The sequence below is a fragment of the Gopherus evgoodei genome, chromosome 1 (genome assembly GCF_007399415.2).
Source record: "Gopherus evgoodei ecotype Sinaloan lineage chromosome 1, rGopEvg1_v1.p, whole genome shotgun sequence".
Classification (NCBI taxonomy): Eukaryota; Metazoa; Chordata; order Testudines; family Testudinidae; genus Gopherus; species Gopherus evgoodei.
The window spans coordinates 261,171,703-261,195,909 of NC_044322.1; the positions used below are offsets into that span (position 1 = coordinate 261,171,703).

Genomic DNA, 24,207 nt, shown 5'->3' on the forward strand with positions numbered 1-24,207 from the left:
GGGGGGGTTCACTGTGACGATAAATATAGTAACATACATAGCTAAATCTGTGCAGATGTGCTGGATAATAGGAGCAATCTAATTGGCTAGTCATAGAATCATAGAAATGTTGGTCTGGAAGGGACCTTGAGAGGTCATCAAATCCAGCCCCCTGCAGTGAGCCAGAACCAAATAAACCAAGACCATCCCTGACAGGGCTTTGTCCAACCTGTTTCACAACCTCCCTTGGAAGCCTATTCCAGAGCTTAACTACCCTGACAGAAAGAATTTCCTAAAATCTGACCTAAATATCCCTTCCGGCAGATTAAACCCATTATTTCTTGTCCTTCCTTCAGAGGACATGGAGAACAAATGAGTACAGTCCTCTTCGTAACAGACCTTGATTTAAAAATTGTCATTTATGTAGAATCCACCAAGCCCTTTGTTAAGTTGGTCCAGCAGTTAATTACACTCACTGATAAACACTTACACCAGTCTGAATTTGTCTAGCTTCAACTTCCAATCATTGGATCATGTTATACCTTTCTCTGCTAGATTGAAGAACCCATTACTAAATATTAGTTCCCTGTGTAGGTACTTACAGACTGTGATCAAGTCACCCCTTAAGCTTTCCTTTGCTGAGCTAAATAATTGAGCTCCTTGCATTTATCACTATAAGACATGTTTTCTAATCCTTTAATCATTCTCCTGGCTCTTCTCTGAACCCTCTCCAATTTATCAACATCCTGCTTGAATTTGTGGGCACTACACACCGTATTTCAGCAAAGGTCACATCAGTGCCAGATACAGAGCTAAAATAAGCTCTCTGCTCCTACTCAAGATTCCTCTGTTTATGTATGCAAGGATTACATTAGCCCTTTTGGCCACAGCTTCACACTGGGAACTCCTGTTCAGCTGGTTATCCACCAATAACTCCAAATCTTTTCATGGCTACCCAGGATAGGGTCCCCCGTCCTGTAAGTATGGCTAGGGTGACCAGATAGCATGGTGAAAAATTGGGACCAGGGACAGGGGGTAATAGGCACCTATATAAGAAAAAGCCTTGAATATCGATATTGTCCCTATCAAATCAGGACAGCTGGTCACCCTGAATTCTTTGTTCCTAGATATAAATATTTACATTTAGCCACATTAAAATACATATTGTTTGCTTGTGCCAAATTTACCAAGTGATTACATTCCCAGGCTCTCACATGAACCCTGTAGCTTTAGAGTCTTCCAGTATTACTGTCTTTATTTCACAGGAATGTTTTTACACACACACACACACACACACACACACACACACACACACACACACACACACACACACACACACACACACACACTCAATTCTATACATACAGGCTGATTTTTTTTCAGGAGCCTATGGGAGCTGGGTGCCCAACTCCCATTGAACATCAATAGATTTAGAAAGCCTGAGTCTTTTATGTCCCTTGGCAAATGCTATCCATGGTTCATTGCCATGAAAACCCTGGATGGGCTAGAAATCTATGCCTGGATGTTTAGAAGCTCTCTCTTGATGTGTTAAAATGCTTTGGCAATGTCCTTATCACTTACATTAAAACCCCCTTATGGCAGGGATGAGATGGTTTCTATCTGCAAAACCCTGGTTCTGCAATCAAATAAAATCATAAATAAACCCCAGTAATCCTAGTGGCTGCTGGAGCAATGGGGCAGAATGGGGTGGCCCTTACATCTACCAGTTGGCTATCCTTGGGGGTTGGAAGCTTGTTTGCTTTCTCTGTGTCGAGTCTTCTGCTGGGGTAGATTTGCTCAGCCATCTACCATCTACCAGCCACAAATGCCAGAAACACCCCATAAGCATTGTGCCAGTTATACAGTGCTATAGAAACTGTCACAGGGTGCACCTGAAGAGCAGCGGTCATGAATGGCTGAATGTGGGGTTGGAGGAGGAGAATTGGTTGAGAGTGCCTATTTTGCTACGATTTAATAAACAAACAAACAAACAAACAAACAAACAATAAATAAATAAATAAATAATAATGGGCTACTTTAGTTTTAGCAACTTTTTTAAAATGGTGTCTTCCAGGCTCGGACTTGAAAAGGCCTGTTTGAGTTGGGGTTTAGTAACAGAGAAGGCACTGGCAGGCCTTCCCCACCTGAGTTGCTGTGCAATGTACCATACCTACAAATTCACATATATGCTGAGCACAGGGCGACTCTCAGCTATTGCTTTAATGGCTAGTGCACCGGGGAACAAGAATGTCACTTACTAACACTCCCTTATCTCCAGACACAAGGCTTCCCCTTTCCTCCTGTCTCCTCCCACCACCTGATGTATTTTACAGTGACTGGCTGCCAGTGGCATTCAACCAAGCTAGCGGAGAAAAGCTATGTCTACACTGCACTAAAAGACCCATGGCATGGCTGTGAATGGCCCAGGTCAGCTGAATGGGGTTCGCAGGGCCCAGGCTGAAGGACTATAAAATTGCAGGGTAGCTGTTCGGGCATGGGCAGGAGCCCAAGGTCTGAGAGCCTGCAAAAGGGAAGGCTCTCAGAGACCAGGCTCCAGCCCGTGCCTGAGGGTATGTCTACACTGCAATTAAACACCTGTGGCTGGCATGTGTTAGCTGACTAGGACTCGTGATTCTCAGGTTGTGGGGCTGCAAAATTGCAGTTTAGACATTCAGACTTGGACTGAAGCCCAGGGTCTGGGCTCCTGACCATTGTGAGGTCCCCAGTCTGAGCCCAAGTGTCTACACTACAATTTTACAGCCCAGCAGCCCAAGCCCTGCAAGCCTGAGTCAGCTGACATAGCCCAGTCTACATGGCAATTTTCAACCCCGCAGCCTGAACTCACAAGCCTGAGTCAGCTGACTGGGTTCTGAGACTCGGTGCCACAGGTTTTTTATAGCATCATAAACATACCCTAAGAGAGAGAGTGAGAATATTGTGCTAATGAGCCACAGAAATGTTGCAAAACATATGATGGGAATAAAGGAAAGGAAAAGATCAGGCCACTTTGCAAACACATGCAATAACAGAGAGTGAGGCGGCCAGGACTACTGACTGCATCTGCAAAGCATTCAAGAGAACTTTCCAGCTGTTGACAGCTGCTGCGGAGACATAATTAAACGCAACTGAAAATCGATGACCTGCGACTTGTTCCAGCAATGCCAAATGACATACGCACATTTTCCCCACTCACCCCCACTGCAACCACAAACATCTGTTTTATTACTCTCTGTATCAAAAGTCACAGGGATCTCACCTGAAAACTTGCCCTACCCTGCAGTTCACTCATACTGCATCGTCTCCTCCCTTGCTCTCCCCATACTGTTTTCAAAGTTCAGATCCTTTTTGGCAAGGACAGCCCAGGCTGTGTGTGTGATGGAGAACAGCAGGAAAAAGGCAGACATCCCCTCGTAAAGCATCCTTTGCCTGAAATCTCTTCAGTCTTTCATAGCTTAGAGCAGCGTTTCCCAAACTTGAGATGCCACTTGTGCAAGGGAAGCCCCTGGCGGGCCGGGCTGGTTTGTTTACCTGCCGCATCCGCAGGTCCAGCTCGCAGCTCCCACTGGCTGCTGGAAGCAACGGCCAGTATGTCCATCAGCCCATGCCGCTTCCAGCAGCTCCCATTGGCCCGGAACAGCGAACCGCAGCCAGTGGGAGCTGCGATCAGCCGGACCTGCAGACGGGGCAGGTAAACAACCCGTCCCAGCCCACCAGGGGCTTTCCCTACACAAGCGGCATCCCAAGTTTGGGAAACATTGGCTGAGAGGAAATGTAGAACTTGATGATGAGTCGTGTGCTCCTCTGGGAAACTGGAATGATTTCAGAAGAAAAGGAAAAACTTTTAAATCGGATTTAGTATAAGACCAAACCCAATCCTAAAGGGGGCAACTCCAGAGACAGGACACACTGTCCATGCAATGCAATCATCCACATTGGAACTGGAACATAACGATGGCTCAGAGGCCTAAGGAGTGTTCTGGAAAAGACTCAGCTCCTCTACTGAAATGGGTTTACCTCAGCTACCATGGTGACTGGTATTGGTATGGCATGGCATGGGTGGATAGATAAATACTGATCCCCTGATACTGCATTTGTCTATATTGCTGAACTATTTTTGCACTCAGGTGACTGGCATGATTTGGTCTGGGACTGAAATCGTGAAGGGTACATTAGCAGAGCTATAGAAGAACCCTGAAACTGGAAACACAGCAATGCCAATGGTGAAGGCTGATATGCATCAGCAGAGCAGTGGGCGGGGTCCTATGGCTGTTGAAGTTGCAGGCCAGGTGAACTGGCAGATCCAGAGTTACAGATCACTCCTGAAGAAGGCTCTCACTGGTAAGACACACTCAGCCATCCTCACACATGCTGTCACAACATCCCTCTACAGAAACACACTGACCTCGTTCCCAACGCACAGAAACGCTGAAGCAACCTCACACATCCAGTGCACACATCCATACAGTCACCAAACACACTGACGCAGGATCCTCTGGGCACAAATTCCCATCCTGACAGAGTCTCACATACACACACTGAGGCTTCTTTGCACCACGCTGACAGCCTAAGGGGGCCTTCACGTGAGTGCTCGAGTCATGCTGGAACGCTCAGGAATGCCATGATGACACCTTTTTGGGCGGCCAGAACAGTGTTCCAGTACTTTTGCTGGGCCAGGGCCAGGCGTCTCTTTTCCCTCCCCAGCTGCAGAGCGTCTCCTGAGCCAGCAGGTGACGGTGCTGGACCCGGGAGCATCCCTCAGTGGTGGCTGAGTGAGGAGGGAGCTGGGGATGCTGCAGGCAGAATTGTAGAGGGGAATATAGGAGCTGGAGCCACTAGGAGCCTGGGATAGGGCAGAGCTGGAGTCAGGTAGCAGGGCTGCCTGGATAGCAGAGCTCCCCCATGGAGAGCAGGAGACAGGCACAGATAATGAGAAGGTAGCAAGGACAGGCTCTGCGGGGAGTCAGCCTCTTCTCCCTGGGGCCTCTGCCAGCGCCCCCACTGGCCCTATCTTCTTCTCAGCTCCCTCTGCTCCCACGCTGGGCCTCCCAGTGCCCTGCATTCTGGCACTTCCTTTTTTAGCATTTTTTAATGTGGATTCAAATTTAGTTTACTGACAATGCAGTATAAAGAGGTCCTAATGAGAATTACATACATTGCCCTCCCTATACACAGCTGACAGAACCCTCCATGCCCTGTGCCCCACAGCCCCTGCCATGGCCTTACATATGTACTGTCACTTGTGTTTGCACACACACAGAGCATCCTCTCCTTCCTCTTCATACTCACATGTGCTTTCCAATTGCTCCAGCATTCAAGCTATAAGAAACTGCCAGCCTTCATTCTCCAGGAACTCACTTTCCAGTCAATGAGAAAATGACAGTGCAAGAAAACAAATGGTCACCACCAATGGGATCATCTCAGGTCTGGGTTACAAACTTCTCCGTCATGTTGCACAGCTACTTTACAGCAGGTGTATAAAACGACTGCATCCCCTTTGCAGAGCACAAACACAGTCTGATGTTCACAGAGAGGGAGTTTTATGGGGATGCAGGTTTCTGGTGGGTTGGTGTAGCAGCCAGAAAGTGGATGGAACATAGATTTTCACCCCTGCTTGAGTGAGCTCAATGGCCCATTTGTCACACGATACATGACTCTGGTGTGTTGTTAGATCCTGGGCTGCTCCTGGATGTCTATGTAGTGGTTGTGGCCAGAAGCGCTCCTTTTCGGCTAAGTCTGGTGAGAAAGGTGCAACCTTTCCTCCTATGCAAAGATGTTGCCACAGTTGTCACCTGCCTTATTCGCCTTGAGATTTGATTGATGTCATGCATTCTACAGGCAACCACATCTTGAGACTACCGAGACACTTAGGTTACTGCAGCACGACAAAGTCTGCTTATTAAATGGGGTTGCACAAGGGGGAGCCCATTAAATTATGGTAGTATGCTGGGTCAATAAGCAATAAGTAGAATTCAGCATGTTTAACCAATATTGCTTAGGACCTGGTCCTACTGACACAGCTGAAATAAGTCCAGTACAGCGGCTCCAGCCAGAACTCTCTCACTATAAATGAAGAGGGTTTCTCCATGAGGGATCTTGGAGCTTGGAACTCCCCTCTTGGTCTGCCAGAGCCTGGTCTTCCTAACCTACTAGGCATGAAGAAAAGGCTGTGGTTTTTCTTGGGCTTCGAGGTTAGGGACTGGGTGTGGCAGTTACTGATTTATTCATGGGCAGCCCTTCACATTATATTGTATTGCATATTTAAATCTATGGGATAGGCACTTGTAGCATAGGAAGTGCTTCAATAGAAATTTACAGAAACAGAGCTCCCTCCAGGGCTCTCATCAGCGACCTCAATCAGAGGGGGCTGCCTGAGAGCGACATGAGATGCTGTTTCTACCACATTCCCCGCCTGGTCTTCTTCACCAGGAAAGAAAGGACCATGTTTCATCCCCAAATTTGAACCCCACGTAATGATGCCCTCTGACACCACTAGGCCAATTTGTTTACGTGCTTTCATCAAAATTGGACTGAAAAAAAATCAGTCTCCACAGTCATTCAGCACTGGCCCTGCTGGTCTAAAATACCACTCATGAGGAGACGCCTACAAATGCGGGGTGTCACAGTTTCAGGACTTGGCAACGTAAACCTGTGTTCTCTGTGACCCATCCAGGTGTCCTCCCCACTAATTCCCAGCCAGGTGCTCTATACTCAGGTACACTCCAAACTACTTTAAACCCTGACTACACTTCACACAAACTGAGACACTTCAATTCCCAGTCTGTCCTCTCCACTCTAACAGCTCGGTAAAACCCACCATTTGACATGTAGCAAAATCTGTCCTTCCCAGATGTTATGGGCATCCCAGATCCCTGACCTAAAGTTCAGAAGTCACAGAGATGTGTTGTAGTCTAGTAGAGTGAGCACAAGACTGAGAACCAGGCATCCCAGAATTCTAAACCCAGCACTGCCACTGTCTTTCTATGAGGCCTTGGGAACATCATTTAAAGTCTCTGTAAAATAGAAATAATACCACCACCCACGGACCTACCTCATCAGGGTGTTGTGAGGATTAATTATGGCTTGTAAAAGGCGACGGAAATATTAAGTAAATTGTCTCACCGTCATGCTCCTGAGGTGGACACAGAGAGCCTGAAGATGAAAAGAATCCCATTTCCTCCCAAATGATTCAGTTTACATGAGAGAGATTAAGAATGGTAATTCAGCAGTGGTCACCACATTCTATCCTATTCAGGTTCTTATTTTGCACTGATCGCTGTGGTATCTGAGTGCCTGCATGTTGGCCTACAGAGCCTATACACCAGAGCTGGCCAAACTTATTCAGAACTTACTCAGAAGTTCGAGAGCCAGAGAACACCTGCCAGGAGCCGGGACTTGAGGCTTCAGCCCCACTCCTGTTGAAGCCCCGAGCCCTGGCAGGTGCGCCCTACAGGGCTGAACCCCCAAGCTCCCCTCTCCACTGGACAGAAGCTCCTATTCCCCTCCACCCCCCACTGCAAGGCAGAGGGACCGAGCTCCCCATCCCCTCCCCCAGGTCTGGTAGGTGGAGAATGGGAAGGCAGGAGGAGGGGGCGCTTGCGAGCCACGCTTTAATGGTAAAACAGCCACATGGGGCTTGCTGGCCACAGTTTGGCCATGCCTGCTATACACCATTGCTTGGACAATGAAAGTGTCACACAGGGCTTGCCATGTCCAATCAGACCACTGGTCTGGCTATTTCAGTACTCAGAGGTGGCTGTTAGACTGAGAGGAGAGGAATCTAAAGATCACATCATAACATAAGAACATAACAATGGCCATACTGGATCAGACCAAAGGTCCATCCAGCCCAGTATCCTGTCTTCTGACAGTGACCAATGCCAAGTGCCCCAGAGGGAGTGAACCTAACAGGTAATGATCAAGTGATCTCTCTCCTGCCATCCATCTCCACCCTCTGACAAACAGAGGCTACGGACACCATTCCTTACCCATCCTGGCTAATAGCCATTAATGGACTTAACCTCCATGATTTTATCTAGTTCTCTTTTAAACCCTGTTATAGTCCTATCCTTCACAACCTCCTCAGGCAAGGAGTTCCACAAGTTGACTGTGCACTGTGTGAAGAAGAACTTCCTTTTATTCGTTTTAAACCTGCTGCCCATTAATTTCATTTGGTGGCCCCTAGTTCTTATATTATGTTCTATATACAAGTAAATAACTTTTCCTTATTCACTTTCTCCACACCACTCATGATTTTATATACCTCTATCATATCCCCCCTTTCACCACTTTCACACACACTTTCAATGTAAAATGTATCCAATAAGCTAGGGACATGTCCCAAGAAGCTTCTTACCAACTTTTCCCCCAACTTCTGAGGCCAGTCCTTTGCATAGTGAGGTTGATAATGGTGGCTATCAGTTGACTGCGGTTGGAGGGAGAAGTGAGAACATTTTGCAGGTCTGCTTAAAAATATTAAGACCTTCTCTGCCAGCATTCTGTATTTGGAATCCGTCAGTGCAAAATGCCTCACAGGAAGGTAAAAAAAAGTCCATAATGCACCTGGCTAAATGCCCTTCACTCCCAGCGTCAAGCCTTAAACACATGACCATCCCTTCTATCCATGGAAATAGAGAACACTACAGACGTTACTACAGCAGTTTCAATCACATTGTGGGCAAAGCCAGCAGATGTCTGAGGCAATGCTCTTGAGCCACCAAAAGTGCATCAATACTGCCAAAAATCAGGTATCTACTTTACCACCAGTGCAATGCCACCAACAATAGTACTGGTGAAAGTAAAGTATAGACAGACAGATCACTGACATATTTACCACTGTTGTGGCCCTAGTGGGTTAGACCAGAAGTGCTGGTGGTACCAAGGTCTGAGCCCTGTCTACACTGAAACATCCACCATTTCTACTGCTGTGAGATGTCTGTATTTCTGCTACGACTGTTCATTCTGTTGCCTTATCCTCCCAACCACACACAGTCTGTTTGTCTGATGTGGCCACCTGTTGTGTCCTTTCTGACATAAGATTGTGAGCTATCTGGGAAAGATACTTGCCTTCTTTGTGTACATTACCTAGCACAATTACTTTTGATTTACGTTCTTAGCTGCTATTGTAATACACATAACAAATAGTAATAATGATTGTGAAGCTGCATCGGTTGTGAATTATACTTCCAATTTTTCCTAGTGTAGATGCACCTTCAGGAGACACACAGGAGAAGCTATCGCTGATATCAAGAATAAAGCACAGCAAACCAGACCTGAGCTGACCCATAACATGTGCACATATTGTGCTATCCACTGTGTGTGTGTGTGTGGGGGGGGGGTGTTCTACCTTTCAAAGGAAAGTAAGACAGAAAAGAAATCAGACAGACAGCATCCTTGGAATATATGTAGGAATATATAATCATGCACTCTCTGTCTCCCTCTTTCTCTCTCTCTCTTACACACACACCATAATTTATCTCTTCCTCCTCCTGTTTGACATTATCCTCTGTTCTAGTATCATAATCTGTTGCTACGGAAACAACTATGATGTCACAAAGAGAGGATTATGGAGGCCTTGAACAGGAAGAAAAGGTACATTATGATGGGACAGAAAAAGACGCCTACAAACAGCTGCTGAGCAGGAGACATTCCAGGAACAACAACTGTGAAATGGAAAATAAACAAACCAGTGGCACTGATGTCTCTGTAACTGGGAATAGAATTTGGCCAATCATTTTCAAAATAAAAAAGTGTTTACAGTTTTTGCCCCAAGAAGCAAAAAGCATCTGTGCAAAGCTGTTTAAGCATTTTCAAAAACTAGTTTTTCTCAGAAATGCTTTGCAAGTTTCCTTGTGCAGGATATTCTCTCAGCCTGACTGATTCAGGCTTGGTCTCTCTCACACCACTACACTGTGTGTGTTCCAGAACTCCCATCAAAAGTGTTGGCATCATGCCCCTATAACAATATGACTGATCGGCAGGGATCTTGTTGGTTGGCTGCCATCTTATGGGTCCTTTTGATCTTTAATCAGAAATAAATAGAGACGCTCCGAACCTGTTTCAAAGACACTGATAACTCAGAAGAAAATGCTCCTGAATACTTATGGGTCAATGTCCTAACAGATAAAGCACAAGGTGCGGTATTAGTTGGTGTCTGCTACCAACTGCTAAATCACACTAGGAACAGGATGACCGGCTCCTTTGACACCTATCTATAATGTGTAGGAAAAAACGTTCTATCCTGAGGGACTTCAATATGAGTGACATATCCTGGAGATCTCATGCACCCAGTACTAAAACATCCTTTCTGAACATTATAGATGAGAATTTCCTTACTCAAAAAGTGTTGCAGCCAATGCAGAGGAATTCTATACTAGACCCTGTCTTGACAGATAAAGAGGAACTGATCACAGAACTAGAAATTAATAGTAACTTAGGTAAAAGTGACTCATAGATTTAAGACAAGAAGGGACCATCATGATAATCTAATCTGACCTTCTGCACATTGCAGGTCACAAAACTTCATCCAACCACCCACCCCTGTAGTAGACCCATAACCTTTTGTTGAGTTACTGGAGTCCTCAAATCTTGATTTAAAGACTTCAAATTCCAGAGAACCCACCGTTTACTCTAGTTCAAACCAACTAGTGATCTTGACTTGTGCAAGCAGAATGTAGTCCAGACCAGGGATATATATCCTTGGTGCTTAAAAAGGGTCAATTTCACTCAGCCGAAAACAACTATGAGCCAATCATCTGGGAGGAATAATTTTAAAAGAAAAAAATTTAAATGATAATCGGGAATTGTTTAAGAAATTTACTTTACTAGATGCCCCAAAAGCCACAGTCCCATAATTGAGGAAGAAAGCCATACTGGTTAAAAAATTAACATCAATAAAGATAAATGCAAAGTGTTCCACTTAGGAAGGAACAATCGGTTTCACAAATACAGAATGGGAGGAGACTGTCTAGGAAGGAGTATGGCAGAAAGAGATCTGGGGGTCATAGTGGACCACAGGCTTAATATGAGTCAACAGTGTGATACTGTTGCAAAAAAGACAAATGTGATTCTGGGATGCATTAACAGGTGTGTTGTAAACAAGACACGAGAAGTCATTCTTCCGCTTTACTCTGCGCTGGTTAGGCCTCAACTGGAGTATTGTGTCCACTTCTGGGCACTGCATTTCAAGAAAGATGTGGAGAAACTGGAGAGGGTCCAGAGAAGAGCAACAAGAATGATTAAAGGTCTTGAGAACATGACCTATGAAGGAAGGCTGAAGGAATTGGGTTTGTTTAGTTTGGAAAAGAGAAGACTGAGAGGGGACATGCTAGCAGTTTTCAGGTATCTAAAAGGGTGTCATCAGGAGGAGGGAGAAAACTTGTTCACCTTAGCCTCCAATGATAGAACAAGAAGCAATGGGCTTAAACTGCAGCAAGGGAGATTTAGGTTGGACATTAGGAAAAAGTTCCTAACTGTCAGGGTAGTTAAACACTGGAATAGATTGCCTAGGGAAGTTGTGGAATCTCCATCTCTGGAGATATTTAAGAGTAGGTTAGATAAATGTCTATTAGGGATGGTCTAGACAGTATTTGGTCCTGCCATGAGGGCAGGGGACTGGACTCGGTGACCTCTCGACGTCCCTTCCAGTCCTAGAGTCTATGAGTCTATGAGTCTATGGTGTAGTGAGCAAGTGAAGGCAGCTGTAAAATAAATATATATATATGTGCTAGGAATTACAGAAAATTGATAAAGGAAGCAAAAGGATACACGAATAAATCTATATCCAGCAGTGTTAAGGACAATAAGGAATTTTTAAAATATACTAGGAACAAAAAGAATCCTAACAGTGGCATTGGTCCTCTACTGTACAGAAATGGCAGAATTATCAATAATAATACCAAAAAGGCACAAGTGTTCAATAAATATTTATGTTCTGTATTGGGGGCGGGAAACAAGTGATATACTCATATATGCTAACACTCTTTCCAGTCCACTAATATCTCAGGAGGATTTTAAACAGCAACTACAAAAGACAGACATTTTTAAGTCAGCAGGTCCAGATAAATTGTTTTTAAAAAGATGTTTGAGGAGCTTGCTGGATCATTAACGTAGATTTTCAATAAGTCTTGAAGCACCAGGGAAGTTCCAGAAGCCTGGATGAAAGCTAACATTGTGCCAATATTTAAAAAGGGAATATGGAATGGACCGGATAATTATAGACCTGTCAGTCTGAAATTGATCCTGGGCCAGATAATGGAGCGGCTGATCTGAGACTTGATTAATAAAGAATTAAAGAGGGGTAATATAATTAATGCAAATCAACAGGGGTTTATGGAAAATAGATCTTGTCAAACTAACTTGATATCTTTTTTTTTTTAATGAGATTACAAGTTTGATTGATAATGGTATAGTGTTAATGTAATATACTTAGATGTCTGTAAGGCATTTGACTTCGTATTACATGACATTTTGACTGAAAAGTTAGAAAGATATAAAATTAACATGGATCACATTACATGGATTAAAAGCTGGCTAAATGATTGGTCTCAAAATGTAATTGTAAATAAGTAATCACCATCAAATGGGTGTGTTTTTAGTGGGGTGTGGCAGGGATCAGTTCTTGACCCTATGCTACTTAACATTTTTATTAATGACCAGGAAGAAAACATAAAATCATCACCAATAAAGTTTACAGATGACACAAAAATTGAGGGAGTGAGAAATAATGAAGATGATTGGGCACTGATACAGAGCAATCTGAATTGCTAGGAGCAAGCTGGATGCAATCTAACAATCTGTATTTTACTATGGCCAAATATAAATGTGTATATCGAGGAATAAAGAATGTAAGACATACTTAAAAGATATGAGGGTTCTATCCTGGGACGCTGTGACTCTGAAAAAGATCTGGGGATCACGGGGGACAATAATCTGAGCATGAGCTCCCAGTGTGATGGCCAAAAGGGTGAATGCAATTCTTGGATATATAAACAGGAGAATCTTGAATAAAAGTAGAGTGGCTATTTCACCTCTATAGTTGGCACTGGTGCAACCATTGCTGGAATACAATGTCTAGTTCTGGCTCCCACAATTCAAGAAGGATGTTGAGAAATTGGAGACAGTTCAGAGAAGAGCCACAAGAATGATTAAAGCAGTGATACTCAGACTTCAGTGGTTCAGAAGCCAAATTAGCCATCAACATTATCCAAAAGAGCCACAGTAATGTGAATGCATTGTTTCATTTACTATAGTACTACATATTCATATGTAAACAGTATGATGGGGAAATATATTATTCTCACAGCAAAATGACTGGCCAAGTATTATTAGTGTATCAACTGCAATTGGTTAATAACATAGTAAAAGCATCTGATTGGTTAATAACTTAGACTGGTTAATAATTAAATCACACAGTGTTTTAATATCATGTGCTGCAAAGAGCCGCAGGGGACACATTAAAGAGCCACTGATGGCTTGCAAGCCTCACTCTGAGTATCACTGGATTAAAGGATAAGAAAACATGCCTCAGAATGATATACTCCAGGAGCTCAATCTAGTTAGTTTAGCAAAGAAGAGGTTAAGGGATGACTTGATTACAGTCTATAAGTAACTACATAGGGAACAAATATTTAATAATGAGCTCTTCAATCTAATAGAAAAAGGTGTAATATGATCCAATGGCTGGAAGTTGAAGCTAGACAAATTCAGACTGGAAATAAGGCATACGTTTTTAACAATGAGAGTAATTAGGCATTGGAACAATTTACCAAGGGATGTGGTGGACTCTCCATCACTGACAATTTTTAAACCAGGATTGGATGTTTTTCTAAAAGATCTGCTCCAGGAATTATTTGGGGGGAGTTCTGTGGCCTGTGTTTTACAGGAAATCATACTAGATGAACAGAGTGGTTACTTCCAGCATTGGAATCTATGAAAAAAACAATTAGATTACATCCAAAAGCAATACACTCACTAACCTAAAACGATAAGCAAGAAAGACTCTTTCTTGTCCTCCTAGGCAACGATAAAAGCAGAGCCTCATTGATACAATGGCAAATACATTGGTACAGCTGACCTGATATTAGAGAAAAGAGAATGTTGGGACCAATGCTATCTAAAGCTATCCAGCTTTCATGCCACACACACCTATTTACTAACTCTCTCTCTCTCTCTCACACACACACACACACACACACACACTGGATGCACCTCTAGATTTTTATACATTTCAATCACCCGGCCTGAGAATGGAGCAGACAGATGGAAAGGAGAGATTATATGACAGCCATACATGCCTTTACCGCATTATGTGTGGACATAAGATTGCAAAAAAATTCAACCCTCAGAGATTGTAGGGGTCTTCCAGTGGGTCTATTTGCATTGCTTCTGTGTTTGAGCCCTCGATTAGGAGTGGCTGAAAGCAGTAATGGTGGAATTTCAGTATTAGGAATCAGAGCAATTAAACCTCCAAAAATGTTAATACTTCACCAAAGTTTACCCAGATTGTATGAATTTCTTGATCAAGTGGAACTGAACTGGGAATCTCCCGGGAATGGAATTTCTCATGCAATAGCATTCCTTTTGCTTCCATTCCCAGCTGGAGCCAGGAAGGACAAAAATTAAAAACAACAGGACAGGGAAGTTGCTAAATTAACTTTGTTCAAGTTTTGGACGCAGGTTTGGCTCCTAGTTTACATGAACCTGTTTGCCTTTCCCTAGTTTTCCAGAATCAGGAGAGCACAGTGGGAAACAAAGCTGATATTCTGATGGGGGGTGAAATTTGAGCATGTCCCTTTAAGCATAGCCACTATGTCCCAATGAAGTTGTCAGTCTTTAGAGGAGTTCAGTGAGGAGCTCTGCATTGTGGAAATGTTATTCCAGATGATCAAACCTTGCTAATCCCCTTAAGTGTAAAGACTGTAATGAACAGGAAACACTGCTGCCCTCTTGAGTTTCCTGGGATTGCCAAGCATCCTGGAATATCATTGGGTCTGACAGAACATCATCACATTGTCGTGTGACTATTTTATCACATTTTGAATGTGGCAGCCTTAAGTGATCTCTTTACCCGTTCTTCTCGAGGCAGATGTCAATGCAGACACTGGAAGCCAACCAGGGAAGAGAAAGAGGCATGATTCAAAGCAGCACTCCACTTTTCTAATCAAATGACCTATTCATTGGAAGTTGACAGACACTGCTACATTATCAAACTGCTGGGGAGACCTTAAAAATAAAGGGCTAAATTCTGTAGACCTCAACTCAGCAAAACTCCCACTGACTTCAGAATTCAGTCTATGGGCCCTGATTCTAAACTCACTTACACCAGTGTTATACCTGTGTTACTCCATTGGTTTCAGTAACATTACTGCTGATTTACACCTGGTATCAGTGAGATCAGAATCAAGCCCAGAACTGGCTAGAAAGGCTTGGGAGTGGGGAAGTTCATAGTGCTGCTGCCCTTTTTGTACCCACATTGCAGGTAAGTAGAGGACTTCATTCTCCAGGGCTGACATTCCTCCACTAGCTTGAAATTCACCTGGAGTCATCAGCCAGTTTATGAAATACTTTGAACATGTAAAGAACTACACAAGTGCACAGTGGGAATTTATTATTATTATACCAATAAACAGTAGGGTTTATTTATTCTTTTTAACCCGGACTTTTGATTCTCTAAGGTTATAAGTGTGGATCCAGAAATGTACCTCATACCATGCTATCGGAACACAGGGAGTTCATTTACTTCAGTGTGACTCCACTAGTCTTAATGGAATGACTCTTAGTTCAGGTCACAATTCAGAAAAGCATCCATATTCCGGAAAGGCGCTTAAACCCATGCTCAAGAGCTTTCATGAATCGGGGCCTTACCCTGGTGTGAGAGGAGAATCAGGCCCATTTTCTCCACTGGTCAGCTGTAAATGCTCACACGAAATAAAATGCCTTTGCTTTTTCTATGCTATATACACACAAACTGAGCAGCTGCTGACTTGGAGGAAAGTTATCATTTGGGTCTGAATATAGATTTTTAGAAAGGTTAAAAAACTGAAATAATCTCTATAATTTTTAGGCCAACAGTTTCAAAAGAGGATGCCTAAAGTTAGGCTCCTATATCCATATTTAGGTATATAAATAGGTAAGAGACCCTTTTTTCTAATTAGGGTTTACTTCTTTTTGTTATGCAGGAATGTTTGTAGATGGACTGGTCCTTAATAAAGAGGTGGATAAAGTAAACAAATCTTCCACTAGAGCAACAAATAAGAGACAGCAATAATAACAGTAATACACTGAACTTACAGTATACAAATTCCTTAGTAAAGGTGAGTGGGTCCATTTACAAATGGACTAACTAAGGCACAGAGCCTAGGTCAATGGGACTGCTCTTGTGTTTAAAGTTAGACACATATATAAGTACTTTCCTGAATTAAGGTCATAGATTAATTTTCAAAACACACAGTCCTGGCCTAACTCTACTGCATAGAAACCTATTGATTTCAATGGGAGCACAGTAAAGCCAACACCAAATGCTTTTGGAAAATCCTACTCTAACAATCAGGTCCAAGGTCACACACCAAACCAGCTCCCCAGACACTTGATCTTACCACTGGTCCATGCTACCTCATCCTGAAGTGGAATAGTCTTTGTCGGTCTGAACACAGGGATGCTGTACTCACATCTGAACTACAGTTTTCAGTAATCACAGAGCGGGGGGCTCTATAACTTTCTCATGGGGGGGACCACTTTGTGAGACACAGAGACTCTCACAAGGACTCACCTCCACTCCCCACACCCCAATCGTCCAATGGCTTGGCTCTCAAAAACCTTCACTCTGGAGACCACCAGAGAGGTTTTCCACAGCTACCATATGCCAAAGGTTGAAAACCAATGCTGTGCGGTGGCCCAAACTTATAAACTTGGGTAACTAAAAGTAGGCACCTAGATCCAAGCCTAATCTCCAAGTAAGTGGCCTAATTTGCACAGGTGATGAGCGTTCAAAATACCCATGGAAGTTAATTAGGGTTGTGGATACTCACCACCTCTGAAAATCAGGGCAATCATTGAGATGCCTAAAATAATGAATAATAATACTACCCAGATCTTATATAGTATTGTTTTATCCATGATCTCAAAAAGCTTTACAAAGGAGATCACTATCTTTATCCCCATTTTAAAGATGTGGAAACTGAGGCACTGGGAGGGATGGTGACATGCCCAAGGTTGACCTTTAGGCACCTAAGCTCCTATTCTGCAAACTCACCATGATTTTCAAATTTGGGCCTGATGCTGCACACACTTATGGATGTGCTTAACTCTGTACATGCAAGGTTAGGAATCCACCTGAAGCCAATGTGGTTTGTCACTTGTGTTAACTTAAGCCGATGCATAAGTCCACGCAGGAGCCAACCTAAGGGTACGTCTATACTACCCGCCACATCGGCGGGTAGTGTTCGATGTATCAGGGATCGATTTATCGCGTCTCGTCTTGATGCGATAAATCGAACCCCGACTCCATACCTGTACTCCTCCTCGGCAGGAGTAGTAAGCAGCGTCGACTGGGGAGCTGCGGCAGTCGACTCACCGCCATGAGGACGGCCAGGTAAGTCGAACTAAGATACTTCGACTTCAGCTACACAAATAGCGTAGCTGAAGTTGAGCATCTTAATTCAATCCTCCTCCCTCTCCTTCCAGTGTAGCCCAGACCTAAGTCTGAAGTGTGGCCAATATGCACATTCCTGCATTCTGAGTTGCTGTCCCCCTCAGAACACATTGTCTATCGGCTCGCACTATCCTAGCCTTTACAGGGTTTCGTCCATTTCAGGAAATAAAACAGCATCTCTCACCCATTACATCTCAATAATATTTAATCATTGGACATTTCAGTATGATAAAAAAATAATTATAACTGGAGGGGAGGGGGTTTCTGTTATCTTGGAAACAACCATGTCTTGAGCTAATAAAAATCTATGACTTTGGTCCCAGCACTGATTTAGCTCAGGTGATGGTTATTACCTCACAAACAGGAAGCGCCGTTCAGTTATTATCTCGGCGCATAGAGTTTTGGGGCAAAGCCCTTCACAAAGTGCCAGCAATTAATCCATTAAAAATGATCACATGTTGCCTCTGTAAAGTGCCTGTCCCAGAAGCTCTGGGAAAACACTAGCCAATTAAATAGGATCTGACCTTAGACATGTTCAGGGTCAGAATTTCATGCCTCCAATGACCTGATCCTGCAAGGAGCTCCCTGTGGGCAGACTTTCTGCCAGCATGAAGCTCCATCAATGTCCCTGTAGTGGCTAGGTAGAATTTACAGAAAATACAGATATTAATTCTATAAGCCACCCACACATAAAACTACTGACATTGCTGCTATTAATACACTGCAAATTGCAACAAAGTTTTCACAGATAAGTAATAAGCAAAGCAAAACAGCATAACACCAAAACAGGAGGCAATAATCATTCTAAAAATAAAGGTTAAAGTGAATTAACACTCCTTTATGCTGTGCTCTGAAGGCTGCCAATCTCAGTGAGCCACCCAGGAAAGGGCAGGTGAAATTCAATTCTATGCAGAAGGCTGCACAAAGCCTTAGCACCCCTTAAGTCCATTTTATGCACCCTTAAAATAGGGCTTGAGTGGAACTTCAGTGGTGCATAGGCTTTGTGCTTCACCTCTGCACAGGGCAGAATTTCACCCACCAAGAATATCACAACTGATTTGAGCAGTAATGTCAATATAGGGTGAGATGCCATCATCTCTGAGTCATGGTGCCAGATGCTTCACTGGTGTGACTCAGGATAGCTCTGCTGAAGCCAGGGGAACTACATCAGTTAACACAACTCCGAAACTGGACAACTGATTTTTAATGCCAGAGAGGACCGTTATGCCTCATCCAGCCTGACCTCCTGCCACAGAACCACACAGAACCTGCCACAGAACCTCACCCAGTGACTCCTGCATTTAGCTCAATATGTTCTCCAATCTCCAATATGTTCTCCAATCTCCATTAAGATTAAAGCAACTCAAAACCAACCCAGATGTTGAATGTTAGTTTTACTTGCCTTTCTATTTTTATTCTGCTCAGTCTATTTCATTTCCTTCATTTGACCCTTTCAGTTCTAAAATAGAAAAAGAACAGGAAAGGCTGGAGAACAGGAATGTGGCAGGTGAAATCCTGGCCCTACTGAAGTCAATGACAAAACTCTCCTCAATGTCACGGGGGCCAGGATTTCATCCTATGTATTTACTTATTATGCACTGTATGGCTCACAAGAGCTGCTACTTGGGCCAGCAGTTTAGTATTGTCATGCACAGCACTCACCGAAGTATTCAGAAAGGTCTTTGTACATAGCTCACTTAAACAGAGACGTATTGGAACCGTTTAATAAATCCTTTAGGGTGTCACATTTTCTAACAACATGTTTTTGTAAAAGAGCCTGTGCTTTCAAACCCACACTGTTGGGAAAGATATCTTCCCACATATTCCATCCTCCGTTTTGGTGGTGGTGGTGGGTGTGGGAGGGTATGTGTGTTATAATAGTGATCCATTGATAGCGCAAGAGTCAAACCATAGGAACAGAGGAGCTGTTACATACTACAGCATTGATCCAACACCTCTGCTATTGTGCTTCCATCAGTGGCCTAAATATACCTGATGCTCCGGAGGAAGGCTCTGAGAGAGCCTGTGATATGCAGGCTATCATTTCTGAAAGGGAAGACCAGAACCACACACTCTCCTTTTAAGAGTAGATTCACATTCCACATGCAAATAAATACAAGTTTCCATCCATGCCTTATAATGTGTCAAGAACTCTGGAGAACTTTCATGACTATTAGGGAGGACAGAATATCCATAAAACCCTCCCACCTGCAAAAACAGTCCAACCCACAAACCTATTTTAATGCAAAATTCAACCCCCTTTGTACCTTATGTTGACTCCTGAGAGTTGGGATGTTGCAGATTTGCCAGCTTTAAGGACTGGGATGTCTTAATAGGCTGCAAAGTTTTGCTGTGGGACCTTCCCTGCTGCAAGGCTGTTATACATGGCTTCAAACAGGAATTCTTTATAGGTTGTTGGGTTTTTTTCAATCACCCAAGTGCCCAGAAGCAGCTGAAGTGAGAGTGCAGTAACTGCTAAACTCCAGCTAAAAGCCTCAATGCGTCACCACAGATCTAGAGAAGAATCCCATATGCTGGCTCCCACCAGGCTGATGTCCATTAGACTCTTTCTTCCTATAATATTTCACAATTGGGGATGGTGCCATGTACCTTCGCAGAAAGAATGCTTAATGAAACATTTACAGAAATGAGCACAGTTTTCCACAAAGGAGATGAAGTAAAAATCGTGTTCACTCTACCCTATGGACACGGTTCATTATTCTATCCTCACATCAAGGGGGTGAGTGGGACAGTAAACTAAATGTCCCTCTTCTGGAGACCTGGGGGACATCATAAATGATCTTGGTAGGTTCATCCTATCCCACAGTGGATTTTAGTCCACATCACAAAATCACTGCATAATCCAACCTGATTAGTAGACTAAGGCCATGTCTACACCTAAAATTTTGCAGCGCTGGTTGTTACAGCTGTATTAGTACAGCTGTATAGGGCCAGCGCTGCAGTGTGGCCACACTTACAGCAACCAGCGCTGCAAGTGGTGTTAGATGTGGCCACATTGCAGCGCTGTTGGGCGGCTTCAAGGGAGGTTCGGGGAACGCGGGAGCAAACCGGGAAAGGAGACCAGCTTCGCCGCGGTTTGCTCTCGCGTTCCCCGAACCACCCTGCAAACAGCAGGGAAGGAGACCTGCTTGCTCGGGGGTTCGGGGAACGCGAGAGCAAACCGGGAAAGGAGACCAGCTTCGCCGCGGTTTGCTCTCGCGTTCCCGGAACCACCCAGCAAACCTCAGGGAAGGAGACCTGCTTGCTCGGGGTTCGGGGAACGCGAGAGCAAGCCGGGGAAGGAGACCAGCTTGATTACCAGAGGCTTCCTCAGGTATGCTGGGATACCTGCTTATTCCACGGAGGTCAAGAAAAGCGCTGGTAAGTGTCTATACTTGATTACCAGCGCTGGATCACCAGCGCTGGATCCTCTACACCCGAGACAAAACGGGAGTACGGCCAGCGCTGCAAACAGGGAGTTGCAGCGCTGGTGGTGCCCTGCAGATGTGTACACCTCCTAAGTTGCAGCGCTGCAACTCCCTCACCAGCGCTGCAACTTTCTGATGTAGACAAGCCCTCTGTTGCAGAGAGGCTCAGGACAGGGACAGCAGGCACTGTGATGCAAGACAGGCCTAAGGTGCATTGGTCTAGCTGTGTAAGGGGTCCAGCGATGGAACAGCAGGGAACTGATTTGGTCAGGATTAAAATGCACTGGTCGTGCTACCATCTGTGGGGCCCCAAATCTAGACTAGCAGGGAAGTGAGGCAGGTACAGATCTGATGCCCTTACACAGCTGAGAAGTATGGAGCCCAGGACAGGAACAGCAGGGAATCATGCAGGTCAGGATGGAAGTGAAATGCCACAGCAGGGTGCACACCTACTTGCCTCTACCAATTTCTGTCAGCATCTCGCTGCCACAAGCCTCACATCATCCAACCATGAACATGGGTGTTTCAAAAGAAAGACTTTCCAGATAGGGACACTTCTTTTCCCTTGGAAGGGCAAAGTCAGCTCCTAACAGTTCTTCATTCAGTGGCAAGTTTATTTTCTAAAACAGACCTTAAACGTCCAGCAGAGGGCGAGTTCAGGATTTGTTTAAAGAGAAACATTTCATTTCATTTCAACACCCCAGACAGTTCCAGCGCTGACTGTAGCCCCTTTTTACAGATACAGTTTAATAATAAATTACCCTCATTGCTTTGCGAACTCTCTTTTTTCAGCAGATCTGTTGCATTTGCCTTTCATTAGCTCAAACTGCAGGAAAAAATAATGGCTACATTAAACCTATGCTCTTCAGGATCAGGGAAGAAAGGACTGGAATAATACTTATTTTTGTTGCCTACAAACAATCCCTTTTGTTTCTTTTGGAGTTCAAACTATTTACAGGCCATACAATTTTAAACCACCTTGAAGAGTCCCAGCCATCAATAAGCACATCGGTAACTTTACACCGTCAGGAAAGCTGGTTCATTTAGAACACTTCAACTAATACTAGATTTTCTTCCCAGATACGTTTTATCAGACACACTAGAGATAAATTATTGCTTCCCGCATGCCTCTTCCCCGGCCAGACATTAAAATCTCCCTTGCTATAAATCGATCGTCAAGACATTTCTGTATAAAATAAAATAAACCGGGGATTTCTATCCAGTTTATATAAATGCTCTCTAACCAATTCTCAACCAGAAAAAAAAAGGGGGGGGGGGAGCGGAAAGGAAGGACATAAATGCAACACTAGGTGATTTAAATTAAGCCGGATTTATTTTTAAACACGAGTCCTAAATAGAGGGAGAGAGAGAGAGAGAGAGAGAGAGAGAGAGAGAGAGAGAGAGAGGAAAAGAGAGAGATTTAAAAACTGGGAAAAACTAAGTTCACTTTCAATTTTCACTGCAATCCCCGGTTGGATTTAAGTAGAAACTGAAAGAACAGACGGTCTGCTGCTAGAATTTTTTCCTGACATATGTGCCTAGATATGCTATTTTTTAACCTAAAAATACAGTTGATCAGCAAAACCCCAGAGCAAATGCCTTCTGGAGTACAGGCTAAAGGAATAGGGTGTTCAGCCCTTGAATTTAAACTACATTTCATACATACGCACACACATACACACACAGCAATTACAGGGCAATCTTAGTCAATTTCATTGTTCGGCTCGGCACTGAAATGGACTTTTCCACCCATTCCCTTCGTGACCACGGACCGAAAAAATCAAAATAAAATAAAATAAAGAGGGGTGAGGAATTTTACAGACAATCATAGGTGGAGGGGAGGAAGAAATGGAGAGCAAATTTAAACCAACCTCCATTCAAATACTAAGAATACTAATTTTTGTAAAAGGCAGAGCCATACATTTAACCTCACAGCTGCGACAATGAGCTGTGCTATAATGTTGATTTCAGATCTGTGGTCATTTTCTTTCTCTTTCTTTGGTGGGAGGTGAGGGGTGCCTGGTGCCAAGAGATGGCCAAAGGACAGGGATGGGGAGGGGTGGAAGGAAATAAAAGACCCAGAGCTGCCTTACCTTCGTACATAGGGGCCATCGGTGCAAGAATGTGTTATTCATGGCAAAAAAAAAATCTTAAAACATTTAAAAAATGAAGCGAGATCTCAGCCCCCCAAACTCAATACAAATCTGCCATCTTGAGCCTGTGTCGCTCCGTATAGTCGAAGCTGCCAGCCTCCTGCATCACCGCCTCACTTCATCGGGGAGAGACAGAAAAATCCAACCTTGATCCTGTCCATCTAACAAAAACACCACAAAAAAAGGAGCAGGGAGTGGAAGTGGTGTGGGGAGGGTCGATGCACAGTGGACAGGTCAAGGGTGAGGAGAGGGGTGGTTAGAGCCCCCCCCAGATTTGGGACCTTAGGGTCGGGGAAGGGGGACTCGGCCGATCCCCCTAGCTCTCAGCTCAACATGTCTGTGTGTGTTGGGGGTTTCTGCAAAAGTTGCATTGGAGACGAGAGCGAGAGCGAGACAGACACAGAGACAGAGAGGGAGAAAAAAAAGCAAAGGGAGTTTGCAAATAATCAAATACCGATGGCACTGATCGCAGTTTCCCAGAAGGGGAGAGAACGAGAGAGAAACCCTCTACTGAGATTATGTGGGATCTTGTTTAACAACACATTTCAATCAGGAGAAAAAAGGAACAGTCAACAGAAGTTGGTGAAACAGTTCTGTCTCCCTCTCTCTCTTTACAGAAAAGAAAAAAAAGGCAGCTGATTGAAGCTTTGCAATTCACTGGATGTGGGGATCATATAATTTGAGCTGATGTTTTACAATAGCATGGAAAATTCCTACCTCTCGCCCCCCTTCCCCAAATAAATCTTCTATTCCCTCTAGGCATTTCACAATCTGTTTCTCTGAAAAAAGTTCCGGGGATTTTTAAGTCCATTCTTCCCATTTAAGTCCAGTTTTGTAGTGTAAATATTTCGAGGATGCATTTAAAACAAACCTACAATGTTGCTTTCCGAATTATTCGCTTTAAAGAACCACATCAAATAAGTGTTTACTTATAGAAACTGACAGCTAATGACCCTCCTCCTGTTTTCATTTTAACAGATCCATCTCTTTCCCTCAGTTA

General features: G+C 43.9%; 1 protein-coding gene across 2 annotated transcripts in view; it reads right to left on the minus strand.

Moving 5' to 3' along the window:
* HIPK2 (homeodomain interacting protein kinase 2) overlaps window positions 1-23,604 on the minus strand; it is a 203,192-nt gene extending 179,588 nt beyond the window's left edge. For both annotated transcript variants that reach the window (XM_030544271.1, XM_030544266.1), the window contains exon 1: window positions 23,148-23,604. In XM_030544271.1, the coding sequence (XP_030400131.1) occupies window positions 23,148-23,166 (19 nt within the window). In that variant the 5' untranslated portion in view covers window positions 23,167-23,604. The remainder of the gene's footprint in view (window positions 1-23,147) is intronic.
* Between the last annotated feature and the right edge of the window lie 603 nt (window positions 23,605-24,207).